Genomic DNA, 23,139 nt, shown 5'->3' on the forward strand with positions numbered 1-23,139 from the left:
AACTACACAGAACTCTGCTCTAAGAAGTCAAGTCAAAGGCAGCTACCTTCAGGGGCATGGGGGTGTCCGCACTGCCTATGCCTCCCACAACCCCCATGAGCTGAGCCGGTGACAGGCCGAAGCTCATCACCCCGCACTGTGCTCGCAGGCCACCCTCTGCTTCCAGCAGCCCCTCGGGGACTAGTCTCAAAGCTGGACGTGTCTCTCCCTCTGAAGTGGCATCCTAGTTTTTCTCCTAGTCAATCCCTCCTCACCCTCGACCAGCCAGCGGCACAGGCACCATCCCCAGGCAGCTGCTGAGGGCCCTGTGCCTGCAGGGACGTGTGCTTGGCTTGATGCTCTGCTGCTGCTGTCGTGAAATTTGTAGTAACTGCAGAACGCAGGGCTTGCTGTGCCAGCCTGAGGCCTGGTGGGAGTGTTGCCCTTGAAACGTCCTCAGCACCCTCACTCATGCTGGCAGTCCAGTCGTCCTGGGATTGAGAGCTGGGCCTGTGTCTTCAATGTCTTGACCATCTGTGGTTGGTTTGTTTTTGCACAGTGCTAGGTACTTGGTGAGTATCTGCTATTTCTAGCGGAGGACAGATCATATGGATATTACTTTAGCACTGACGTTGGGCATGGTTTCTACTTTCTCTGAGCCTTGGTTCTCTGTTTGAAAATAAGAACACTGGGCCACAGGATCTCTGTCTCCGTTTGCCTTGAGAATGTGTAATTCTGAAGGTGTCTGAAAGAAAGCTGACTATGGACTGGGTTTCAACAGTGTTCAGGGATCTCTGGACTCTTCTGCTGACTTGGGCCTATTGTTTTATTATCTGTTTAGATACAGGGTCTTGCTCTGTTGCTCAGGCTGGCCTTGAACTCCTAGTTTCAAGCAGTCCTCCTGCCTCAGCCTCTCGAGTGGCTGGGATTACAGGTGTGAGCCACTGTGCCTGCATAGGCCTGTTTTGTTGCCCTGTGTCTCTTTCTACACAATAATAAGAATTAAATTCCTATGAGGAAAAATGCATGCCTGCAGAAAGTCACTGTGTTACACTAGTTAGGTCATCTTTAATATCTTGTCTATTTTATGGTTTCACTCTGTTTTTCCCTTCAGTGGAGGATGAGGGGAAGAAACCTATTTCCTCTCTTCTCTTTCTTCCCTTCCATCTGTCAAGAGCACTGCATATTGTAGAAAATTAGGAGTATGAAGAGGTTTGCACTTTAAGCAGCTGTAGTCATTAAACTGAAACGAACTGTGATTTGTGACTCTAAGCAACAAACCTGCACAGGCAATGCCCCCCAGAAACCCAGAATGATTTGCCCTTTCCTCAATGTCAGATCCCTTAGAACCGCATCCGTGTTCCTAACACTATGAAATTTAAACAGCAATTGGACAAACCCAAGGTTAAGAGCCATTTGCAGTTGGGAGAAAAGAGATGCCTTCCTCTCCCCTGAAGGGTCCAAGTGACTGGCCGGCGCCGTGCAGCAGCTCAGCGTCCACAGCATGTCTTCCCATCTGCTCCTGATGGCCCCGACAGGCAGGCAGGTGCCCCCTGCCACGTCGGGAGTGCTGCACCAAGCACCTGGCTCAGCGTATCTACTGGTTTGCCCGGTGCTGCTATGCTATGGCGCCAGAGCTGGGACGGGGGCCAGCCACTGTACTGGTAACTGTACTCACTTCTCCACTGGCAGTCAGTCCAGGAACACTGGAGCCTCAGAGCCTCAGATGCCTTTTTCTTCCAAATATCACTGGCACCTTCCATCTCGCTCAACCCACGCCCAGATCACATGCAGCGCCCAGGCAGGCACTGTTCTGACAGCATATGGCCATTTGGGACGGATACCCCCAGTAGCTGCTGCCCCGCAACCCCCACCATCAGCAGGGTGGATGCACACCTGGGATGCAGATCCTGTGGGCTCAGATCCTGCGGGCTACACCAGCCCCCGGCCATAGTTCCCCTGCACAATGGAATGACAGGATCGATTTCATGTTTTCAGAGGGAGCAGACTTTTGCTTCTTTCTAAAAATGTATTTAGTTATTTTGGTACCAAATGCAAGGAAAGAGCCCTATATCTGGATCCAAACACATTGCTTCTCTCTGAGTCTTCGACATTTACAGCGTATCAATTCTCTGGAACACGTGGAAATAATGTTTCAACTGCATTTAAGTCACAATCTGGGAATGGTATGTTGTTCTGGAAGCTTCCTCGTGACAGTCACAGAAACCATCATTCCAGCTTTCTCATTACTAATTTATGACAAAAATAATGCAGTTTTGGGGGAAATGTTTTAAAGAAATGTTATATTATCGTTCCTTCTTTGTGGAAAAAAAGCAAATATGGACTAACCAAATGTTGTGTCTGGATCCTGTATATTTAATCATAATTTATTCTAATAACAAATGACAGCTTCTACAGGCATGCCCTTTGCTAGGGGCCCTCACATCACACTTCGCCCACAGGCAGCCTGAGAAAGGAGAATTACCCCCAACCATCAGCTCAGACAACTGAGGTCCAGGTAGGTGGCTCATCTAAGAGAACAGTATACTATATGGCTGAGCTAGGACGTGAACCTGGGGCCTCTGTAAATACACAATTACAGGGATGACTGTACTGATCGTGTACAAGGAAGAAGTTGTGGCAGCATCCACAGCGACGCCCTGCACAGCAGTACTGGCTAACCAGTGGCTCCATGTGAGACTGAAGGCTTCATTCCTAGGACCCATGAAATAGGAAGTGTCAGATGGATATGAAAAATAACAAGAACAATACTGCCAAAAGTCATGTCACATGTTCCCCGACCACCCTGTCCAGCTATTTTCCGTCCCAGTCTAGCAGGCCAGGTCTCAGAGGATGTGGGGGAGGCCGCATCAAAAACACAGACACAGGAATGCTATTCATGATCCACGGAGGAGCATCGGCCTCCAGGCGGCCCAGGACCCAGGGCCCATCTGCACCTTGCCCCAGTGTGGATCTCACATCCCTAACCAGGCCCACATCTCCGGGGACCAGCCAGAGAACCCTTTCCTGATGAAGATGGCATTAGCCCACATTTCGACGCTCGCTGGCAGCACAAGTCGTGTCCGCATGGCAGCTCAGGAGCCACTTTCTCTCTGAGACGACAGAGCATGCCACCTTGGGACATCCTGAAACAGGTCTCATGAGTGTGTGCAAATGTGATTCATGAAATACCAGCAAAATGTCTTAAAGTTCCTAACCTGGGGAACTGATACATCCCTCCTAACAATGGTCTAGACAAGCATTTTTAGAAGCCCATAATGATAATGTTTCTTTCTGGATTTGTGGTAATTTAGTCATTAGAGCATCTTCAGAGGCTTCAAAGAGATGAAATTAAATACCTTGCCCCAATTGAAGACAGTATTTCCTTTGACCTTTTGTGTGAGGGTCAAAGGAATTTTTTTTTTTTTTGAGACAAGGTCTCACTCTGTTGCCCGGGCTGGTGTATAGCAGTGTGATCTCGGCTCACTGCAGCCTCAATTTCCTGGGCTCAAGTGATCCCCCCACTTCAGCCTCCTGAATACCCAGGACTACAGGTATGCACTACTATGCCCAGCTGGGGTTTTGCCATGTTGCTCATGGTCTTGAACTCCTGAGCCCAAGTGATCCACCCATCTTGGTCTACCAAAGTGCTGGAATTACAGGTGTGAGCTACTGTGCACAGCCCAAAGGAATTTTTAATGATGAGTTGATCCATTTCGTTGGCTGAAAAAAACACCTGTGTTATCAGGGTTTGTTTAGGGTCAGTGGGGGCAACACATGGCCATGAACAGACGGGAGAAAATAAGATAGTTCAACTTTATAATAAACGCCACACATGACATGGCTGAAAAACGCAGGTGCGACAAGCAGTATGTGGCCTTTTCCTTATTACTTCAGGAATGCCTGTCGAGCTGCACCCACACACACACTGGCACGTCACACAGCCACTGACAAGAGCAGACATGGGTGGGCTCGCTGGGCACCGCAGCCTCCCTGGGCGTGAGCTCAGACAGTGTTCCACAGCCTGCTTGCCCACACATGCCCTCATGGGCGCACATTTAGGAACATTCACAAGGAGAGGGCGGGCCTCCTCCTGCTGCCTGAGCTCACCTGCTCCATGGGGCACAGATGCCCTTATTTCCCCAGCTCCTCCCATGTGCATGCATTTAGGACGCTCCCAAGTGTTTGCCATACCAACAAGGTTGCAAGGGACACCCTACGTGTGTGCACAAGCTCCTCTGTGGAGTGGACTTCTCTAGGGCAGGGAACTTGCAGGAAGAAGTTATAAGCCCCAGTGCTAACTGGTAACAGGTAAGTGCCCTCTGGAGGGGCTGCCCTAAGGCCCCACAGTCCTGAGAACCCTGTGCCCCTACATTCTAACTGGGTCGCACTTAGCATTTACCTTCTGTCAATCTGAATAAAGGGCACCTTGGAGACCAGTGGTTGCCGGGACTGGGGGAGGGAGGGCTGAACAGAGAACAGAGGATTTCCGGGGCAGTGAACCCTCTTCACGATGCTGTAGTGGTAGGCAATGTTACGATACATTTACCCAAACTGGCAGAAGCACGGTACCACGCGTAAGCCCTCAGTGAATTGTGGACTCTGGGTAACGATGACAGGCCCACGCAGGCTCATGGACTGTAACAAAGCCATCACTCCAGGAGGGTTGATGTGGGGAGGGGCTGCGGGTGTGTAGGGAGGGGTACGTGGAAAATTCTGTACTTCCCACTCAGTTGTGAAGTGAACCTAAAACTGTTCCAAAAATAAAGTTTATCAATAAAATAATGCCTTGCTTTAACAGGCAATTTTAGTTGCTAATAAGGCTAAGGTATGTACTTATGAGTTTATCGTTTATTTGTATTTCTTTTTCTGTGAGCTGCTTATTCATGTCCTTTGAGCATCTTCTATTGGGTTGGTTATCTTTTTCTTAGTTTAATAAGAAATCTTTGTATTTAAGAACGTTAATTTTAGTCATATATACAGGAAATGTTTTCCCAGTTTTTCCTCTATAAATATTTCATACACATATTTATATGTAAAAAATGTTATTAAGTTGTATCATTTTATTTATTATGGTAACTTCTGGGTTTGTGGCATGCTTGGAGAGGCTTTCTCCATTGCAAAGTAATAAAACCATTCTACGGCTTTTTGTCTTAGAGGTTTACAGTTTCATTTGATGTTGAAATTGCCATCCATCTGGAGAGTTTCAAATAGGAGAGGGCTGGGGTCTGAGAGTCAACTCTGTGTTTCCCCAATGTGGCCCATTCGTTTCCCCATTCTTCAGTGAATGATACATTTAGCCCAGTGAATTGAAATGTCACCTCAATCAAATAAGAATTTTTCCTGAGTCCTTGAGGACTCTCTAAGTTCACACTGAATACATTTCTTAAGGCAATGTTTCTTTTACTTAGCAGGTAACCAGTGAACACAGCTAAATGGTTAAAAAATGGTTAGTTGAATTTTCTTGCTAATCTTGTCTTTCTAAGCAAAACCTAGAAGGAATTTTCTTTCCCTTTCCCTTTTTTTTCCTTTTTTGAGACATAATCTTGCTCTGTTGCCCAGCCTGGAGTGCAGTGGCGAGATCTTGGCTCAATGAAGCGTGAACCTCTTGGGCTCAAGTCAGGCTCCTGCCTCAGCCTTTAGAGTACTTGGGACTATAGGTGCGCACCACCACACCCACTTAATTTTTTTTTTTTTTTTTTTGTAGGGACAGGGTCTTAATTTGTTGCTCAGGCTGGCCTGGAACTCCTGAACTCAAACCATCCTCCAACCTCAGCCTCCTAAAGTGTTGGCATTACAAGCGTGAGCCACCATGCCTAGCTGGAAGGAATTTTCTTTTAGCACATGGCCACAGACAAGAAGCCTTCTTTGACTTCAGCACTGGAAATCAGCTGAGCTGTATCTGAAAGGCATCTTTTCTGAACTGTGTAGCCACCTAAGCGACTTACCTCTACAGCATGAGTCTCCACACTGATGATGAAGACTTGACCTCCAGAAGCTGCCCACAACGTGTCTTCCATCATGAGTAGACTTCTAATGGGCAGGACGCCTAACTTTATCACTTTTTGAGGTTCTGAATCCCAGGATCCATCTTAAAAGAAAATACGTAATTTCATTCAAGTTCAGTATTCTGTACACAGGAGTAGGAAAATGGGATCAAATATCATTTTAAATAACAGACAACCAAAAGAGCACATGTAGTGTTAACTCTTGTGCCTGATCCTGCGTGGGGGGATCCACAAACTGCCAGCCACATCAATTGGGCCCTGACGCCTAGCAGGAAGCACGGACAGCAGTGGCATGCACAGCTCAGGCCCCCCACCTATTCCCTTCTCATGTGTCCCAGATAAACCACTCATTCACCCTGAATCTCAGCTTCCTTACTGTATGATGAAGACCATTCTACCACTAGCCTCAAAGGTTCCAAAAATTAAAAATTAAATAATGCGTGTAAAAAGCTCACCACAGTACTCAACACACAGGTGTTCTATGAATACTTCTATTTACAGTAATAGTACATAAGATGATACCGTCGTCATGACAAGGAACTGCATGCAAAATAACTGGGTGGATGTTGCACTTCCCCATTAGCTGTTTCCATTCTAACATGTGCCTTGCTATATACTGTATCACGAGGAGAGACCATATCTTCACAGAATACTTTAAAAAATCAAAATTGAGGTAAAAGGAATTCCTTTCTTTTGATGAATTTGTTCCCTTTCTTGAAGCCTGAAAAGTCATAAAACATTTTGGTTTGAAAACATTTTCAAAGATCTACTGGTGAGGGCTTTCACACTTTGTATCAGGTATGTGTCATTAGCTTGAATACCAATAAAAAGTATTTGAAACAAGATTTACCATAAACTTTTTAAGTGACTAATGTAATTATCCTGTAAATAATTAAAATGAATTCTTCAATTCTCCATCTAACCATTAATTAAGGCATCGACCTTAAAAATGTAACTAAATTATTAATCCATTGATGGCTTCAGCTTCCTAATCAAATAAACACGCTTCACTCAGTCAGGAGAACACGGCCCTAGTTCTTATCTCTTTGTTCTGGATTTCAAGCACTGAACCTTTGAATACAAAACAAGTGTCTGAAACTGAGCTGTGCAGTCACTAAAAGGCAACTATCCAAGCTTTGGCTTTTGTGGCATACTTTCAGTTATAATTCAACTTTAATGGAAATGCTTTAATGTTGCAATTAGGCTAAAAAGTGTTGCTGGGTGATTATGAGCCCCCGTGAATGTGAGCCTGCCTTTCGTGTATAATATGTGCACAGGACCCAGCGTGCATGGGCCTTCCCAAATGGTACTCATAGCCCTTTAGAGCAGTGCAACCTCCAGAACTATGCGGACCCAGTGCAGAGCTACAATCTTCTCTGACATTCACATGCTCTGAAGGGCACGGAGTGGCACAAGATGCAGGGTTTTGAATCCTAGGTCAGAGCTCTATCCACTACCCGCTGCACTTGAATCCTGGCTGTCCAGTGTGACTTGGCAGTGTCCTACGGATAGCACAATTCCTTTAAAACAAGAACTCAAAGATCAATGACAGGATGGCCTACTTCAGATGTTTTGCTTGGTTAAGGTTTAACTTCCAATAACTGACCTTTGTTCTCTAAGCACCTGAGTGGGTCTTTCTGGAGTGTGCAGCGTGCACTTGTCTTTCTTGGGATGACTTCTCCCTGCATACCTGTCTCAGGCCAGAGCCCTCAGCAGGCTGCCCACACCACAGCCAGACCCAGGCACATGCTAATGACATTCTGAACTAACACTTAAAAATCTGGAAATTGCCACAGAATTTCAGATTTTTAAGTGCCTTGAAAGTCAGAGCCCTGGCAACAGTGAGGAGCTGGGAAGCAGCCTCCTCGCTCTGCACAGGCCGAGGCCTCCAGCCAGCCACATTCCCCACCACCAAGAATGAAGTGGCAGGCTATGCGCTTCTGCGCAGGCCACCTCGCGGGCTCCCAGACGGTACGCCCACCAGTGCTCCATGAGGAAGATGTGAAGAGACACATTCAGTCCATCTCAGTTACATATCATGTTACAAATGAGGCGAAAACACAGCCCAGCACAGGGCTGCAGAGCGGACAGGACAGCAACGCAGCCAAGCGAGAGACTCAAGACATGCTCATGAGGAAACCCAGGAAAAAAATGGGGGACATAAGCATAAAATACATTTTACATAATCGAAATGTAACTTCTATTACATTTAATAGAAACTAGAAAATAGAAAAAAATCCAGATTATATGAAAAAGTCTATCAACACCCATCCCTCCATGAAGCTTCATGAAAGAGTGAAGAGTGCAGAGTGGTAGAAACATGAGCAGCAGCAGGAAAGCAGCTGCGGAGGGGCCTCCCACGACCCCGGAGCAGGGACAAGACAAGAGTCGGCCAAGGAGGCTGGCAGAGGTTATAACAACAGGTAAATGACGAAGCAGGACTGGAATGGGAGAGGCCAGCCCCGAAGACACTCAACTGTCCGTGGATAACTGAAATCATGAGGCCGAGTGAAGAGGAGGGTGCAGACCGGAAGCCAGGCTGGGGCACCCACCAGATAAGAGGGAGGCAACCAGGGACCTGCCAAGGAGCCAGAGATCAGCCAGGGATTAGCAGGTCAGAGTCTAGATGGCTGAGGGGCAAGACAAGAGTGGTTCCTGTGTCTACTCCACCTACTGGAGTGAGAAAGAAGACCAGGCCTTCTTGAAGCAAGTGTGCACACAGGCCAGGCTGGAACCACACAGGAGAAGGAGGGGCCATCTCTGTGGAGCAGATTGAGAGAGCCTCCCCGGAGAGGAGATATCAAAGTCCAAGGGCTCAGCCCAGGCTCAGGGAGGGGCTGGCGCAGATTTCTAAGGAGGGAGGAACTCCAATGGCAGCAGGGAGCAGGATGCTCAGAACAGAGACAACCGGGGTGGTTGGAGGGCGAATTGCCTTGTGGGCAAGGAACAAGGACTGGAATTTTATTCTAAGTACACTGGGGACTCACCAGACAATTGTAAGCAGGGGAAGTAAAGACCTATTTACAGTTTATAAATCTCAATAACAAATGTTTGGAGAACGAATGGGTGGAAATGCAAGAATGAATGTGAAGCTAGGCTGCCATCCAGGCGGGAGCTGGGCTATTTGGACCAGGGTGATGATGATGGGGAGTGAGCTGGGTGATGGATGGTCTGAGGGACAGTCGTGGAGGAGGGAAGAGGACAGGACCAGCCCAGGCTGGCTCCCGGCCACGGGGAGTGTGACACAGGACTGCTTTCAGGGGAGGGAAGCCCTGCGTGTTCCACTCTGGGAATGGCAGCACTGAGATAGCGGGGATCCAGGCTGGGGCTCGGCACCCCTGCACTCAGGGCTGAGGGATGGGCCAGGAGAGCAGCCTCAGCCAGCACCAAGGAAGCTGGAAGGAAAGCCCCATAACCAGAGCTTCCACAGGAAGAGCCTGCAAAGCAGGATGCCACAAATGTGGCAGTGGCTGGAGAGAGAACAGCAGCCTGACCACCCCCAGGGGTTGCAGGGACCAGGCAGGATGGGCCAGGGAGCACCTCGTCCACGGCACCCAGCGGAATACAATGGAGTCCTTAGCCCTGCGGGCAAGAGAACATGAGGGACTAAGGGAGCAGCACCGGGGCAAAGAGCACTAGCCCAGGTCCACGAGGCCCTGCCAGGCAGAGAGGCTGCTCGCTGGTCAGCGCAGGACATGCTGAGGGAGCACACTGCATGGCCTGGGCCCCCATCCAAGGGGGAGAAACAGCCAAGCTGAGAGGTGGGAGGAGACAGGGAGAGTGACTTCTGAAACGACACCTGTGTATTCAACAAACACCTTTTGGGGAAGAAGCAACGCACACAGGCCTTGGGCCAGGGTGACGAGCATAGGGGAAGGAGGCTAAACCAGATGCAGGGGCCAAGTGATCCCCGAGGACCGGCCAGGAGGCCATGAGACCCGCCTCACCTGGGGCCCTGGTGTAGCTGGCGACCGCCCCGTTGACCAGGCCGGCGTACAGGCTCTGAGACGTGCAAGCCAAGCTCATGACTGTGGACTTCTCAGGAGTGAAAAAGTGCTGAAGTCTCACTTTCTTGGAGCCTTGACTGCTTTTATAAATGGAAATGCTTTAAGAGAAAAATACAAGCTAATAAATATATTTGCTCAATGGGAGAAGAATGAGGGTGTCTATTAACATAAACATAAAACATTTCAATTCTTCCCTCTTGCCTGTCCTTCTCCATCCCTAGAAACACTTGCCTGTACTTTTTAAAAATTTGCAACAACCTTGATTTATTTTTCAAAGGGAAATTCTGGGATATAGAAAAAAAATTAGTTCTTCCTATATATCTTGTAACTTCACATCAGGAAAATCATTTTAACTCTCCTTTAAATGGTGTCAACAATTCAATAGGATCATAACATAGAATATGATGGTGGTTTTATCCCAAAATATAAGGGGGGGGGAATGTGCTTTTTAAAAGCATGAATAAAAATGAGACATTTCAGTGGCAAACAGAAAAACTTTCTCCTTTAAAGAAATACCACTTCTCTTTAAGACTTTCCTAGAATAATTTCCAGGGGCCCAATTCACTAGTTATTTCAAAGTGCAATGACCCTAATAATTTCCCCTGGTATCCCTTAATTCCTACACTGGCTGCTCCTGAGTCAAAGTCAAGGACTCTTTCCAGGACAGGCTTCCCACCATGCCCTCCACGGGCAGAGCTGGCTGATTCTCTGTAACGTGTTGAGTGCTACCTACCTTCCCTCCTCCGTCCCTACACAGATCGTTGGGACATCACAAGCTCTTGCGGCCGAGGTCTCAGGGTCCAGGGGTGCCCTGGGTTCTCTGTGCTTCTCCTCAATGGGAATGTACAGCATGCACAGGATTCGAGATTCGACATTGAAGCACTCGATGACTTTTGGGGTGGAATTTTGAAACGAGACGATGGCAATCTGACCCATTTGATGGGTACAACTTCCAATCTGAATCAGAGAATTAGGAAAAAAATTGAAAATGAGCATGTGGAGGCTTCCATAATACGCTGGAATCTGACACTTACAGACCATGACAAGCTTCGATTTTCATATGAGAATCATCACACTTAGAAAAATCAAAAAATGCTTAAACAATCACTCACAGAGGCCCCTTTTCTTCTCAACATATTTAATGAGGGTTTTCAAAAAATTTTAAAGCACAAGCATAACTTTAATTTTTACAAAGTTATATTTCTATACTTTAAAAATCATGTAGTCATCACAATACAAAGGTAAAGGCCTATCCATTCTCAATTTAAAGTTCTAAGAAGCAGATTATCATCCACTTTAATAACACTAATGTTTAATGACCTTGGCTAAGAAAATAAACCTTTCAAATGTGAAAAGCATCAATAAGAATATATCCCAAGGTAGATCATTTGAACTCAACATGTGGTATGTTGCGGAATTCTTTTTTTTTTTTTTTTTGAGATGGAGTCTCACTCTGTTGCCCAGGCTGGAGTGCAGTGGTGCAATCTCAGTTCGCTGCAACCTCAGCCTCCCAGGTTCATGTGATTCTCCTGCCTGAGCCTCCCAAGTTGCTGCGACTACTGGGACTACAGGTCCATGTCACCGTGCCCAGCTAATTTTTGTATTTTTAGCAGAGATGGGGTTTCACTGTGTTGTCCAGGCTGGTCTTGAATCCGCCCGCCTCAGCCTCCCCAAATGCTGGGATTACAGGCATGAGCCACCTGACCTTGTGATCTGCCCGCCTCAGCCTCCCAAAGTGCTGGGATTCTAGGTGTGAGCCACCGCACCCAGCTGCGAAATTTCTAAAGTAGCATTGCTGCAAGTGTGTACACGAACTTCCTGTGTGTTTGAATCTCAACAATGAGAACACATAGCATAGTTTCCCAATCTAAACAAATTCATTTTTTTTAAGTGCGAAAGGGTCTGATCCCTGTGAACAGAAAGCACTAGCTAATTTAGGGTGGTGTTTTCACTGAGTCTTTTTCTTTTCCACCAACTTTGAGAATGTTGTTAAACTCTCCTTATCTTTCCTGTATTTATTCTATGCTACACACAGACATCCTACTTTCATGCTGTCAGGAAAGAATGCCAATCTCCCAAGCCCTTGCACTGCCTACAGGGCTAGGGCTGTGACCAGGCAAGGGGATGAAGCTTCAGCGATGACAGGTCTGCCTGTCTAGATGGAAAACAGGTCTCTTAAAAGTGGAAACCCCCAAGGGAATTAAGGCTACTCCTCCATTCATAGGTTGGTACGAATGAAATACCAGCTAATTGGGTTGTTCCATTTCTGACACTCAACTAGGAACACCGACCAAGCAGGATCCGTGGCTGTGAGAAGTGAGAGGCATGACTTGTTGCACAGGAAGCCTGGGAGGAAAGGATGAGGGTTTGGAGAAGCACAGTGCACCGCTGGAGGGCAAGTCTGAGGATGCAGGGCGGGAACACAGGAAACCAGAGAGGGGAGAGCCTCGGACCACACAGCTCGACTCTAGTTTGCAGGAACCAGGAATGTCTACCGCAATAGTACCCTAATTTCAGATGCAATATTTCATTTGGAACAAATTAATTTTAATTGCTAAGTTTCCACTGCAAAAAGCCAGCCTTGGAAAAAAAAATCCATGCGGTGTCGCCAGCAAAATGGAAAAAAAAAATTAAAATTATTCTTATATTAGTTTATTGTCTTTGGACTGAACTTTATCTGGTAAATGTTTTAGATGAAAAGGAAAAGAAACAAATATTTGCATTCCTAAGAACTCTAAATCTTTTCCAAAAGCGATCAGCTCCCTTTCAAAGAAGTCTTCATGTTTGTGAGTACACTCTGGGCTAAGCCACCAACGACTCTCCACTGAGCAATTCACATCTTAGTCTCTCATCATACTACTACAAATGTTGATTCTCTGTGAACCTGCACTAAAAACAAATAAACACATCTTACCCACAGGAAACCATGTGCCGTGGAAAATGAATCTGGCTGGCTTTCGTTGTTTAGATAAGGTTCAGGATTATAAGCAGCACATTCAATCTAAAATGGAATAAAACTAAACGTTCACATATAAAACAGAGCTAAGAGGCTCTTAGACTATATAACGTCTTAAATGGATGACTCACTTCCAGTGTATAACCACAGAAATTACAGGTTCATTACCTATCAAAGATTAAAATAGGGAGGATAAAAGTTTAAAAGTACAAGTCTCAGAAGTTAGCTTTTTAGAAGCGAACACCTAAGTAGATTCAACCTTTGGTATCTTACTCTTCAGATCCCATCAGCACGCAGAAACCCAGGGACGCATCAGATGGGAGAGCTGGCCCCGGAGGCATCGCGCGCAGCCTATGAGAATGCAGCGGCGAGAAAGCCCATGCCTCTTTCCTTCCCTGGCCCACCCGGCTCTCTCCCAGGGGAGTCCTGTGCACTGTCTGAGACTTCCAATGGGACGGTTGGGGGAGCTGCTAGGAAACCCCAGCCAGAGACCAGGGTGAGAAATAGTATCTTTATTTCTTAAAGAATAAGATACCACCAAAGTCACTAAAGGCCCTGGCCTGTTGTGCCTGAGTCAGCGACAAGGGGAACATTAACAAGATGCCACCCTGGAGGTGGAGTCTGCCCAGGCAGAGAGCGGGATGGTGCCTCAAGCAGACATGAGACCTGGAGTTACGATCCACTGTGGAAACAGACTGTTTCCCAAGCAAAGGCAAAACAGAGCTACAAATGTGAAACACATGTCCCCCGTTTTAACTAGCAAGGCCTCCGATGCTGTGGCGCTGTTGGAATATCCCAGGGTCCTGGCTCAGGTCTGGGCTTCAGAGATAATAGCTGGGTGTTTTTCAGGTTTTAAACAACAGCAATCTTATTTCCAAATAAATTACCTCTCGAGAAGCAGTGACTGTGGTTAACCTGGGAAGACCATATTCTGACCATGCCCCTTGAGAATCACCTCCCAAGTGGCCCAGTCAGAGTTGTGAGGTGCACCCCACTGTGGGCCGGGCCCTGCCCTGCCTCCCTTCACCTTGAACTCCTGCTGCTTAGCCACCATCACCGGCATGTGTCCAACGAGGAGAGGATGCTTTTCCTTTTTAATGTGATTCCCATCATCTTCCACACAGAACCAGCCCATATGGTTCTCCTCTTCTGTGATTATATTCAGAAAGAAATGAGCAAGAATGCAGTTAATTCACATGCAACACACCTGCAGCTCCATAGGCCACAGCAGGGGAAGTTTCTAGCATTCTGTTTGTTTAGGACCAGACAACTCCATGTTTTACTTCTGGAAAACAGTACGATCTCCTCTTACAGCATACACTGTGTATTTACGGCATTATTTTAAGAGGCAGCATCACTCCATCTAAATGGCAGGGACATCTTTCTGTTTGCGCCTCCTGTATGCTGGACCCAAAGGCTGCGAAACTTTGCTGTGGAAACCACATAGGTCTACTTCCCTTTATCTTTCTCCATTTTTTTTCTAAAGCAAAAGAGATGTTTAGATTCAAACACTAGAGATGTACTGAGAAACTTTAAAACATGGTATAATACTATGAGATTAAAAAAAAGTACAATGAAATGGAGAAATATTTTGCTACTAAAACAAACTGTCAACCTGGGCATTAAAGAACAGGTATTGGATCTGAAGATGGAAGGGGACTTATCTGCATGTTCGGCTCATTTTCTTTAGAGAGTGGCTACTTCCTTGTTTGCTGAGTCACTCTGAATCTAACCTGACAAACCACTAAATTATTTAGCAAGAGAGAGAGGGGCTGTGTTTCTGCTTCCTTGTCAAGTGAGTACAAAGTCAGGAAGGCTCTCCCTTCCAGACAAGGCCCTTCCACTGATCAGAGCTCCCGGGGGCAATGGCATTATCCATGCTCTGCATTTCCCTTCTCTATTTTGTACTCAGCTAACGTTTCAGATTATCTACAGCAGAAAGAGAATTTTACACACACATGACATCCCAGTATGTTCTGAGTAACAAGTCTGAGGCGTGTGTCTAAGTACATTACACAGAGAGCAAAAAATAATCAAGGCTGAAGAGACATCGCAACAAGGAAATCATAAAGTCACATCTACAGTAAAACCATAGGGTTTATCTCTGGTGCTGGGAGGATCTTTAGTGACCCCTCAGCCCAGCTCTGTGTTTTGCTTCTCAGCGAGGAGTGAGCAGAAGGGCCAAGAGGAACAATGACTTCCCTGGCATTTGGAGGCTGCTGCCCGCCGCCTGCCTCGAGCATCTGGTTCACGGCCAGGCTCCATGGACTTCCTCTGTGTTCAGCTGCTACAACTGGCACCAGAAACACCATGGCCTTGTTCTTGTAACCCCTCCATTTTAATATGAACGTCTTAAAAATTGCTTGTGCTAGGGTTAATTTTCCTCTTTCAGGTCAATGGATGGATCCACTGCTGAGTTTCCTTCTCAACCCTGACCTCACCGTTGCAGGCAGGAATTCATCATCATGCAGCATGCCTCATTCAGCCTCAGTCAGCCAGGCCTTACCCAGGGCAAGCTTGGCCATCTGTAAGCTGTTGACCCAGGACTCCTTGATGGCAGGGGTAAACGTATTGAACACAGCTGTAAAGAAGGTCGGTCGCCCAGATCTGCCAGAAACAACAGACAGGCATTCATTTTATAAAATGTGCTCCATCCTGTGAGGTTAAATTACATATTTTGCCTGTCTTATGTAATCAGCAAGCCAAAAACATATATGTCATGACAAAGAACCATTTTTTTTTCCCCAGCACTGACCAAGAAGGTTTCGTTTTAAAGCTACTACTAACTTGTCATGCTTCCCTGGGAGCTGTAACTGAATTCTGCAGCAGTCCGCAGCTCTGATTTCATCTTCTTTCTTCAAGATGAGCCTTTGTAAACCTGATGTCCAATCATGGGCTACTGACTGGTTTAAGTTCTACAAAGGAAATAAATACACACATTTCAAACATGTTTAAAAAGTAGGGCCATCCCAAGTAAGATTTAAAAAAAATTTTAACATGAGAAATTCAGACCAAATAAGACCACTGGATTATGAAAAAGAAACCTTTATGAGTCAGACCACATTGTGGGAGGGCTGAGCCATTTTTAAGACAGAACTGATACTCAAGTCTATTTGCAAAATGAAAAAAAAAGTTACGGTTAAATACTTTCACTTTCTCTAATACAAGAGAAAATGTATAATCAGATTAATTTTTAAAGTCAGAATGAATTCTCACTTGTGGTAGAACTTGGAGATATAATAAAATGCTTACAATGACTTAGAAGTGAAGACAGAATTTGAAATCAAATCTCTTCGATTGTTACCTGATAGTTTCCTTTAAGGTTTCCTATCAGCTGAGTGATTTGACCGATTACATTTAAGTCATATAACAAGTTTTGCAAATCTTGATACAGTTGTCCTGGCCCCATATAAACTCTGTCTACAAAACAAGAAGAAGAAAAAAAAAGAATACAAATGTAAATCCATGTTTACTTTAATACTTGAGGGAAGAAAACACTAAAATAACAGTTAAATGACTTTTAAGTTGAGGGGTAAATCTAGAACTTTTTAAAAAGTGGACATTTTCAAGCATTTAGTGGTGTTTTCTTTTCTAACATCTATTTAGAAATAATTTCAGATGGAAAAGTTGCAAAGAGCTGCCTCCTGAGTGCCCGGGCCTGGCTTCCCCAGAGGCTAACATCTGACATAAACATAGCATGACCGTCAAATCCAGGACACCACATTGATACAGCACTCCTAACTTATCTACAGACCTTCTTCAAACCTCACCACTTTCACGCCAATGTCATTTTCTAGTCCCAGATGCAGCCCAGGGCCTCACACTGCATTCTGTGGTCACATCCCTGAAATTTCCTCCAGTCTGGGAGAATTTCTCAATCTTCCACTTTCGCGATCCTGACATTTTTGGAGGATGCTGATGAGTTACAGAATGTCTCACAATTTGGGTTTGACTGATGTTTTGTCCCTTTCATAGTTTTTAAACACTTGACATAAGAGCTATTAGTCAGAGCCACCTAGAAATGACATTTAATCTGAACCACATCTCCAATAACGGGTCATCCACCATCAAAAAGAGTTCCCCAGTGATCTTTCCTAACTTTTTTTTTATGGGAATAGAAACTGTTTGTCTTCAATGACTTGGGTTAGGGAAATGATGCGTTTCCTGAGGTCTCAAGTGCCCAAGTGAGAACTGCTCTGTCCCTCACAGAGTGCTTTCTGTGTGCTACAGCAGGTGATATTCAAATACTTCTTCACTAAATCCCAGGACGGGCCTACAGGCACAGAGGACAGATTTCTCCATCCCCCGATTTGACTTTTGACAGATAAGAAGAATTTGATCTCAGAATTAGCCTGAGAGTCTATATTTTAGAGCAAGATGTAATAATACCCTCCTTATTTTCCACTTCTCACAGAAATTAATTGTCTAAGGTCAAACAACCAGGAAAAGAAGGAGCCAAAATTCAAACCCAGGTAGAAGAAATTCATTTAAGTTGAGTAAGGTGCCTTGTGTTCCAGCAGGACAGGCTTCACGGCCATTGGTCTGTGCAGTTGCATGGACCTGAGCTTACAGTGCCCAGAACTTGGTCTCAGGCTCTGATGTGGACATCCTGAAATTCTTAATAATTTTGGGAAAGGACTCTGCATTTTCCTTTTATGATTTGTCCTACAAATTATGTAGCTTGTTCTCTTAGTGTGTATAACATATATAATACATATATGTCAAAACTGAAAGAACCTATATAATTCCAATAAAAATATTTCAGATACATGTATCTAAAAATATTTACTATATAACTGAAGAGTAGCATAATGCTTTATAATTTTGCAGGCACTTTATATTAAAGACATGATTATGTGGTATTTATGCACATGGTAGGCCTGATTTTTATCAATTATCTAGACAAATTCAACTAAATACAATTGGGTTTTTTTTGTGTGTGTTTGTTTGTTTGTCTTTTGAGATGGAGTCTCGCTCTGTCTCCAGGCTGGAGTGCAGTGGCACAATCTTGACTCACTGCAACCTCTGCCTCTCAGGTTCAAGTGATCCTCCTGCTTCAGTCTCCCAAGTAGCTGGGACTACAGGCGTATGCCACCACCCCCAGCTAATTTTTTGTATTTTAGTAGAGATAGGGTTTCACTATGTTGTCCAGGATGCTGTCGATCTGTTGACCTCATGATCCACCCACCTCAGCCTCCCAAAATGCTAGGATTACAGGCGTGAGCCACCGCACCCGGCCTACTAACTGCACTTGAAGTATCATGAAATTTCATAAAAAGGGTAGCAAAGTGATCCAGTAGTTACCCAAAGCAACTTCATTTATCCTTATAAAATGCCTACAATTTAAAATGTTTCATGACACACATATTTGCTTTCGTTCATAAACTTTGATGATAAACTCTAAAACACAACCTTGTAATACAAGTATAGGCTGGAAGTGGTGGCTCATGCCTGTAACACCAGCACTTCGGGACGCCAAGGTGAGAGGATTGCTAAAGGTCAGGAATTCAAGACCAGCCTGGGTAGCATAGTTTAAAACAAAAACAAAAACAAAAACAAAAAAATGTTAGTCAGGCATTGTAGTGTGCACCTGTAGCCTGTAGTCCCAAATACTTGGAAGTCTGAGGTAGGAAGCTCACTCAAGCCAAGGAAGCCAAGGCTGCAATGAGCTATAATTGTGCACTGCACTACAGCCTGGGCATCCAAACAAGACCCTGTGTCAAAATTAATAAATGAGTAAATAAAATTATAAGTGCTATGTAAACTTTATTAATTAGTTAACTTCTTTTAAAAGTGATCTTAAAATATGATCTTCACAATTACCATCCAATCAAATTGACCCTTCTATTTTTGGTCTGCAGCTCTATATATTTTCACACATGCATAGATGCATATAAGTATCTCCCCAGTAAGCCTGAGGGAGAACTCCAGGGCACACAGAACAGTTCTATCACCCAAAGAACAGCTCCACCACCCAGAAAATAGCTCCATCACCCACAGAACAGCTCCATCACTCACAGAACAGCTCCATCACCCACAGAACAGCTCCATCACCCATAGAAAAGCTCCATCAACCACAGAACAGCTCCATCACCCACAGAGCAGCTCCATCACCCTACAGAACAGCTCCATCACCCACACAGCACCTCCATCACCCACAGAACAGCTCCATCAACCACAGAGCAGCTCCATCACCCACAGAAAAGCTCCATCACCCACAGAACAGCTCCATCACCTACAGAGCAGCTCCATCACCCACAGAGCAGCTCCATCACCCTACAGAAGAGCTCTGTCACTCACAAAACAGCTCTGTCACCCACAGGGCAGCTCCAACACTCTATAGAACAGCTCCAACACTCACGGAACAGCTCCATCACTCTACAGAACAACTCCATCTCCCACAGAACAGCTCCATCACCCATGGAACAGCTCCATCACCTCAGTACAGCTCCATCACTCACGGAACAGCTCCATCAATCACGGAACAGCTCCATCACCCACAGAACAGTTCTATCACCCACAGAACAGCTCCATCACTCATGGAACATCTCCATCACTGTACAGAACAGCTCTATCACCCACAGAACAGCTCCATCACCCACGGAACAGCTCTATCATTCACGGAACAGCTCCATCAATCACAGAACAGCTCCATCACCCATGGAACAGCTCCATCACCTCCATCACCCATGGAACAGCTCCATCACCCACGGAACAGCTCCATCACTCATGGAACAGCTCCATCACATACGGAACAGCTCCACCACCCATAGAACAGCTCCATCACCCACAGAACAGCTCCATCACCCACGGAACAGCTTCATCACCCATGGAACAGCTCCATCACTCACAGAACAGTTCCATCACTCACGGAACAGCTCCATTACCCACGGAGCAGCTCCATCACCCACAAAATAGCTCTACCACACTACAGATCAGCTCTATCACTCATAAAACAGCTCATCACTCACAGAACAACTCCATCATCCACAGAACAGGTCCATCACCCACAAAACGGCTCCATCACCCTACAGAGCTGCTCCGCCACCCAGAGACCAGCTCCTTACCTACAGGGTACATGGGATAGGTCACAGGGATCCACAGGTGCACAGATTTCAGTTCTATGGGAGGAATAGGTTCCAAGAGGCCTACTGTAGTCAATAAAGTATTGTGTACTTGAAAATCACTAAGAGTAGTCTTTAAAGTTCTCACCATGAACAAATGGTAAATGTGTGATGTAAGGCATATGTTAGCTTGATTTAGCCATTCCACAATGTATACATATTTCAAAACACCATGTTTTAAACCATAAATGTATATGACTATTTGTCAATTAAAAACATAAACATTTTTAAAATAAATACACAAACACACAGACTGTCACTGATGTGAACCTATCAGGGTAAGGGACAATACTCTTTTCCTAGTGGATTAAAGATCCTTCTGCACTGAGATGAGGAGGAGTTCCTCGACTTTACGCAGCATGTAAATGTGCTGAAGTTTTATGTCTGCTGGATCATCAGACAGCTCATAACAGGGCACCATTGGGGCACAGATGACACCACAGAGCAACCCGAGACTTCCAAATGAATGCGGACAATGTGCGCTGCCAATGAAAGCGTCTGTGCTCACATCCCAAGAATAACAAGAAACCACACAGTGCGGCCAGTGCTTTTCAAATGTGATTCTCAGTTTCAGAAAGAAGTGTTTCATGTTGATTTTCAGGTCAAAATTGATTAAAGCAACCCCTGCAGGCTGAGTGCGGTGGCTCACGCCTGTAATCCCAACACTTTGGGAGGCCAACGCAGGCAGATCACCTGAAGTCAAGAGTTTGAGACCAGCCTAGCCAACATGGTAAAGCCTCATCTCTACTAAGAATACAAAAAAAAAAAAAAATTTAGCTGGGCGTGGTGGTGCACACCTTTAGTTCCAGCTATTTGGGGAGGCTGAGGCAGGAAAATTGTTTGAACACAGGAGCAGAGGTTGCAGTGAGTCAAGATCACGCCACTGCACTCCAGCCTGGGTGACAGAGGGAGTCTCCAATCTCAAAGAAAGAAAGAAAGATAGAAACCCCTGCAAATCAGAATTTTTGTTAGTGTTAACTTCCAGCCCTCTAGTTGCCAATTTCTGGAGTTTTCAGTTCTGTGAGCGAAGTTCTTTAGTCACTATAGCAACACACAATTGCTGCACTTCTGCAAAAGCACTTCCCAAGTCTTTCTCACGGACACTTCTCCTGTTTCCATGGAAATCCCTGCAATCTGTTTGAAAATTCAGGGTCTGCCAGTGAAACGGAATTTTGTGCGGAAAACAAGGAAGGGTCTGTGTGGCCAGATCAATAGCAAGGATGGCTAGAAAAGCCCCTGGGGGTGTGCTCGGTCCCTGAGAGGCTCCATGCTCTGGGCCCATGGGGCATCCTCACAGCATCTTAAACCTCTCCTCCACGGTGTGACACTGTGAGACATCAGAGCCATAAGGTGTCTCCAGGCACTGGGGAGTAGGTGAGATCAAGTAGGAATCAAGACCCCCCTACATGGCAACGGCTTGATTGCGGGCAGCCCCGGCCGCCGACCAGTACCCTCTGCAGCTGCCCATCAACTTTCATGGGGTCTGAAGACCCCTCCACCTCCTTAGCTCCTCAGCCCTGTACAACTCTAATGAGCGTTTCTTTCTGGTATTCTCCCTCTCAGAGCTGTGCAGGGGTCTCTGCGGACTACACCCCCTAATGCAGCACATCACCTCTGCCTCTGGACTCCTGCACTCCTGGGGTCCCGCCATCCCCAGTACCTCACCTGCTTCCTGCAGGGAGTTTCCCATGGTTCTCAACAGGCAAGGCTGGGCTGCCAAAGGAAATGCACTCAACATGGAACAGCCCCTTTCCTCCTGGAACAAAGTTGACCAAAAGCCTCATTTCCATTGCAGCTGGAAATAATGTTTACATTTGCCATGTCTACAGAGTGTCAGTGCACTCTGTGGTTGTGACAGTGGAAGAGCTGATCAGAACAAGGTGCTAAAGAGAGACGAAGAGTCAGCCAGGCACGGTGGCTCACGCCTGTAATCCCAGCACTTTGGGAGGCCGAGGCGGGCGGATCACTTGAGGTCAGGAGTTTGAGACCAGCCTGGTCAACATGGTGAAACTCCGTCTCTATTAAAAATACAAAAATTAGCTGTGGTGGTGGTATGCTCCTGTAATTCCAGCTACTCAGGAGGCTGAAGCAGGAGAATCGCTTGAACCCAGGAGGTGAAGGCTGCAGTGAGCCGAGATGGTGCTACTGCATTCCAGCCTGCACAACAGAGTGAGACTCCTTGTCAGGAAAAAAAAAAAAGAGAGAGAGAGACAAAGAGGTGCTATAAGACCATCCTGCAGGGTAGAGGCCGCGGGAATGGGGGTACTGCTTTCCCAGCTGCAACCATAAAACTCCCAACAGAGGGATCTTGTTCTCTCCGGCCACCCTTCCAGAAAGAGCTCTCTCGAAGCAGTTCCTTACTTCAACGAGCAGAGAAGGATACATGACATCCACACCTGAAATGCAGAGGGCAGGCTGGAGGCCCAGGTGTGTGGAAAGAGTGTCTAAAAACATGAGCCGAAGAAATTACCGCAAAAAAGGGAGCAAATTTGACAACTGAGAAATTAAAAACTTGAGACTTCTATAAAATTATAGCCATAAATAATATGTAAAGCCATGTAAAAACAGGCAATTATTTACCATAAAGATTACATATAAATATATTAAAAATGATAATATTCTAAAATACCAATGATAAAATGAATAATTACCAGAAAAAGATATAGATGACTAATAAATATGGAGATATTCATTCTCACTAGTAATAAAAAAAAAAAGTAAATTAAAACAGCCATTAAATCAGGTGAGGTGGCGTTCACTTGCAGTCCCAGTGCCTCAGGAGGCTAAGGCAGCAGGATCACTTGAGCCCAGTAGTTTGAGGTTGCAGTAAGCTACAATTGTGCCTGTAAATGGCCACTACTCTCCAGCCTGGGCACACTATCTCAAAAAAAAAAAAAAAAAAAGGCCATTAAAAATTTTTAACTTAAAAGCAAATTTACAAAACTGTTTTTTACAAATCAAATCATAAAAGTTTCATTGTGTAATCAAAGTCAGGTATAGCCGATAAGAATAGAAACTGGGGAAAACTTCTTGGAAAGCAATTTGCAAAAATGTATCAGGAGTCT

At 45.5% G+C, this 23,139-nt stretch overlaps 1 protein-coding gene and 1 pseudogene across 8 annotated transcripts in view; one reads left to right on the top strand and one right to left on the bottom strand.

Moving 5' to 3' along the window:
* Positions 1 to 23,139, bottom strand: part of ARHGEF10 (Rho guanine nucleotide exchange factor 10) — a 145,517-nt gene that overhangs the window by 17,373 nt on the left and 105,005 nt on the right. For 7 of the 8 annotated variants that reach the window (XM_064369777.1, XM_064369778.1, XM_012458678.3 and 4 more), the window contains 8 exons: positions 16,255 to 16,370; positions 15,738 to 15,865; positions 15,457 to 15,557; positions 13,978 to 14,099; positions 12,909 to 12,995; positions 10,728 to 10,951; positions 9,935 to 10,092; positions 5,928 to 6,070 (listed from right to left, as the gene is read on the bottom strand). In XM_064369777.1, coding sequence (XP_064225847.1) covers positions 5,928 to 6,070; positions 9,935 to 10,092; positions 10,728 to 10,951; positions 12,909 to 12,995; positions 13,978 to 14,099; positions 15,457 to 15,557; positions 15,738 to 15,865; positions 16,255 to 16,370 — 1,079 coding nt within the window. Of the gene's footprint in view, positions 1 to 1,902; positions 2,695 to 5,927; positions 6,071 to 9,934; positions 10,093 to 10,727; positions 10,952 to 12,908; positions 12,996 to 13,977; positions 14,100 to 15,456; positions 15,558 to 15,737; positions 15,866 to 16,254; positions 16,371 to 23,139 lie in introns of those variants that run through there. The other variant, XM_064369781.1, reaches the window with a different exon arrangement.
* LOC105721585 (uncharacterized) lies at positions 1,484 to 2,490 on the top strand (annotated as a pseudogene).

This window comes from Aotus nancymaae, unplaced genomic scaffold (genome assembly GCF_030222135.1).
Source record: "Aotus nancymaae isolate 86718 unplaced genomic scaffold, 86718_ANA_hifiasm-v0.15.2.pri h1tg000090l, whole genome shotgun sequence".
NCBI classification, from domain to species: Eukaryota; Metazoa; Chordata; class Mammalia; order Primates; family Aotidae; genus Aotus; species Aotus nancymaae.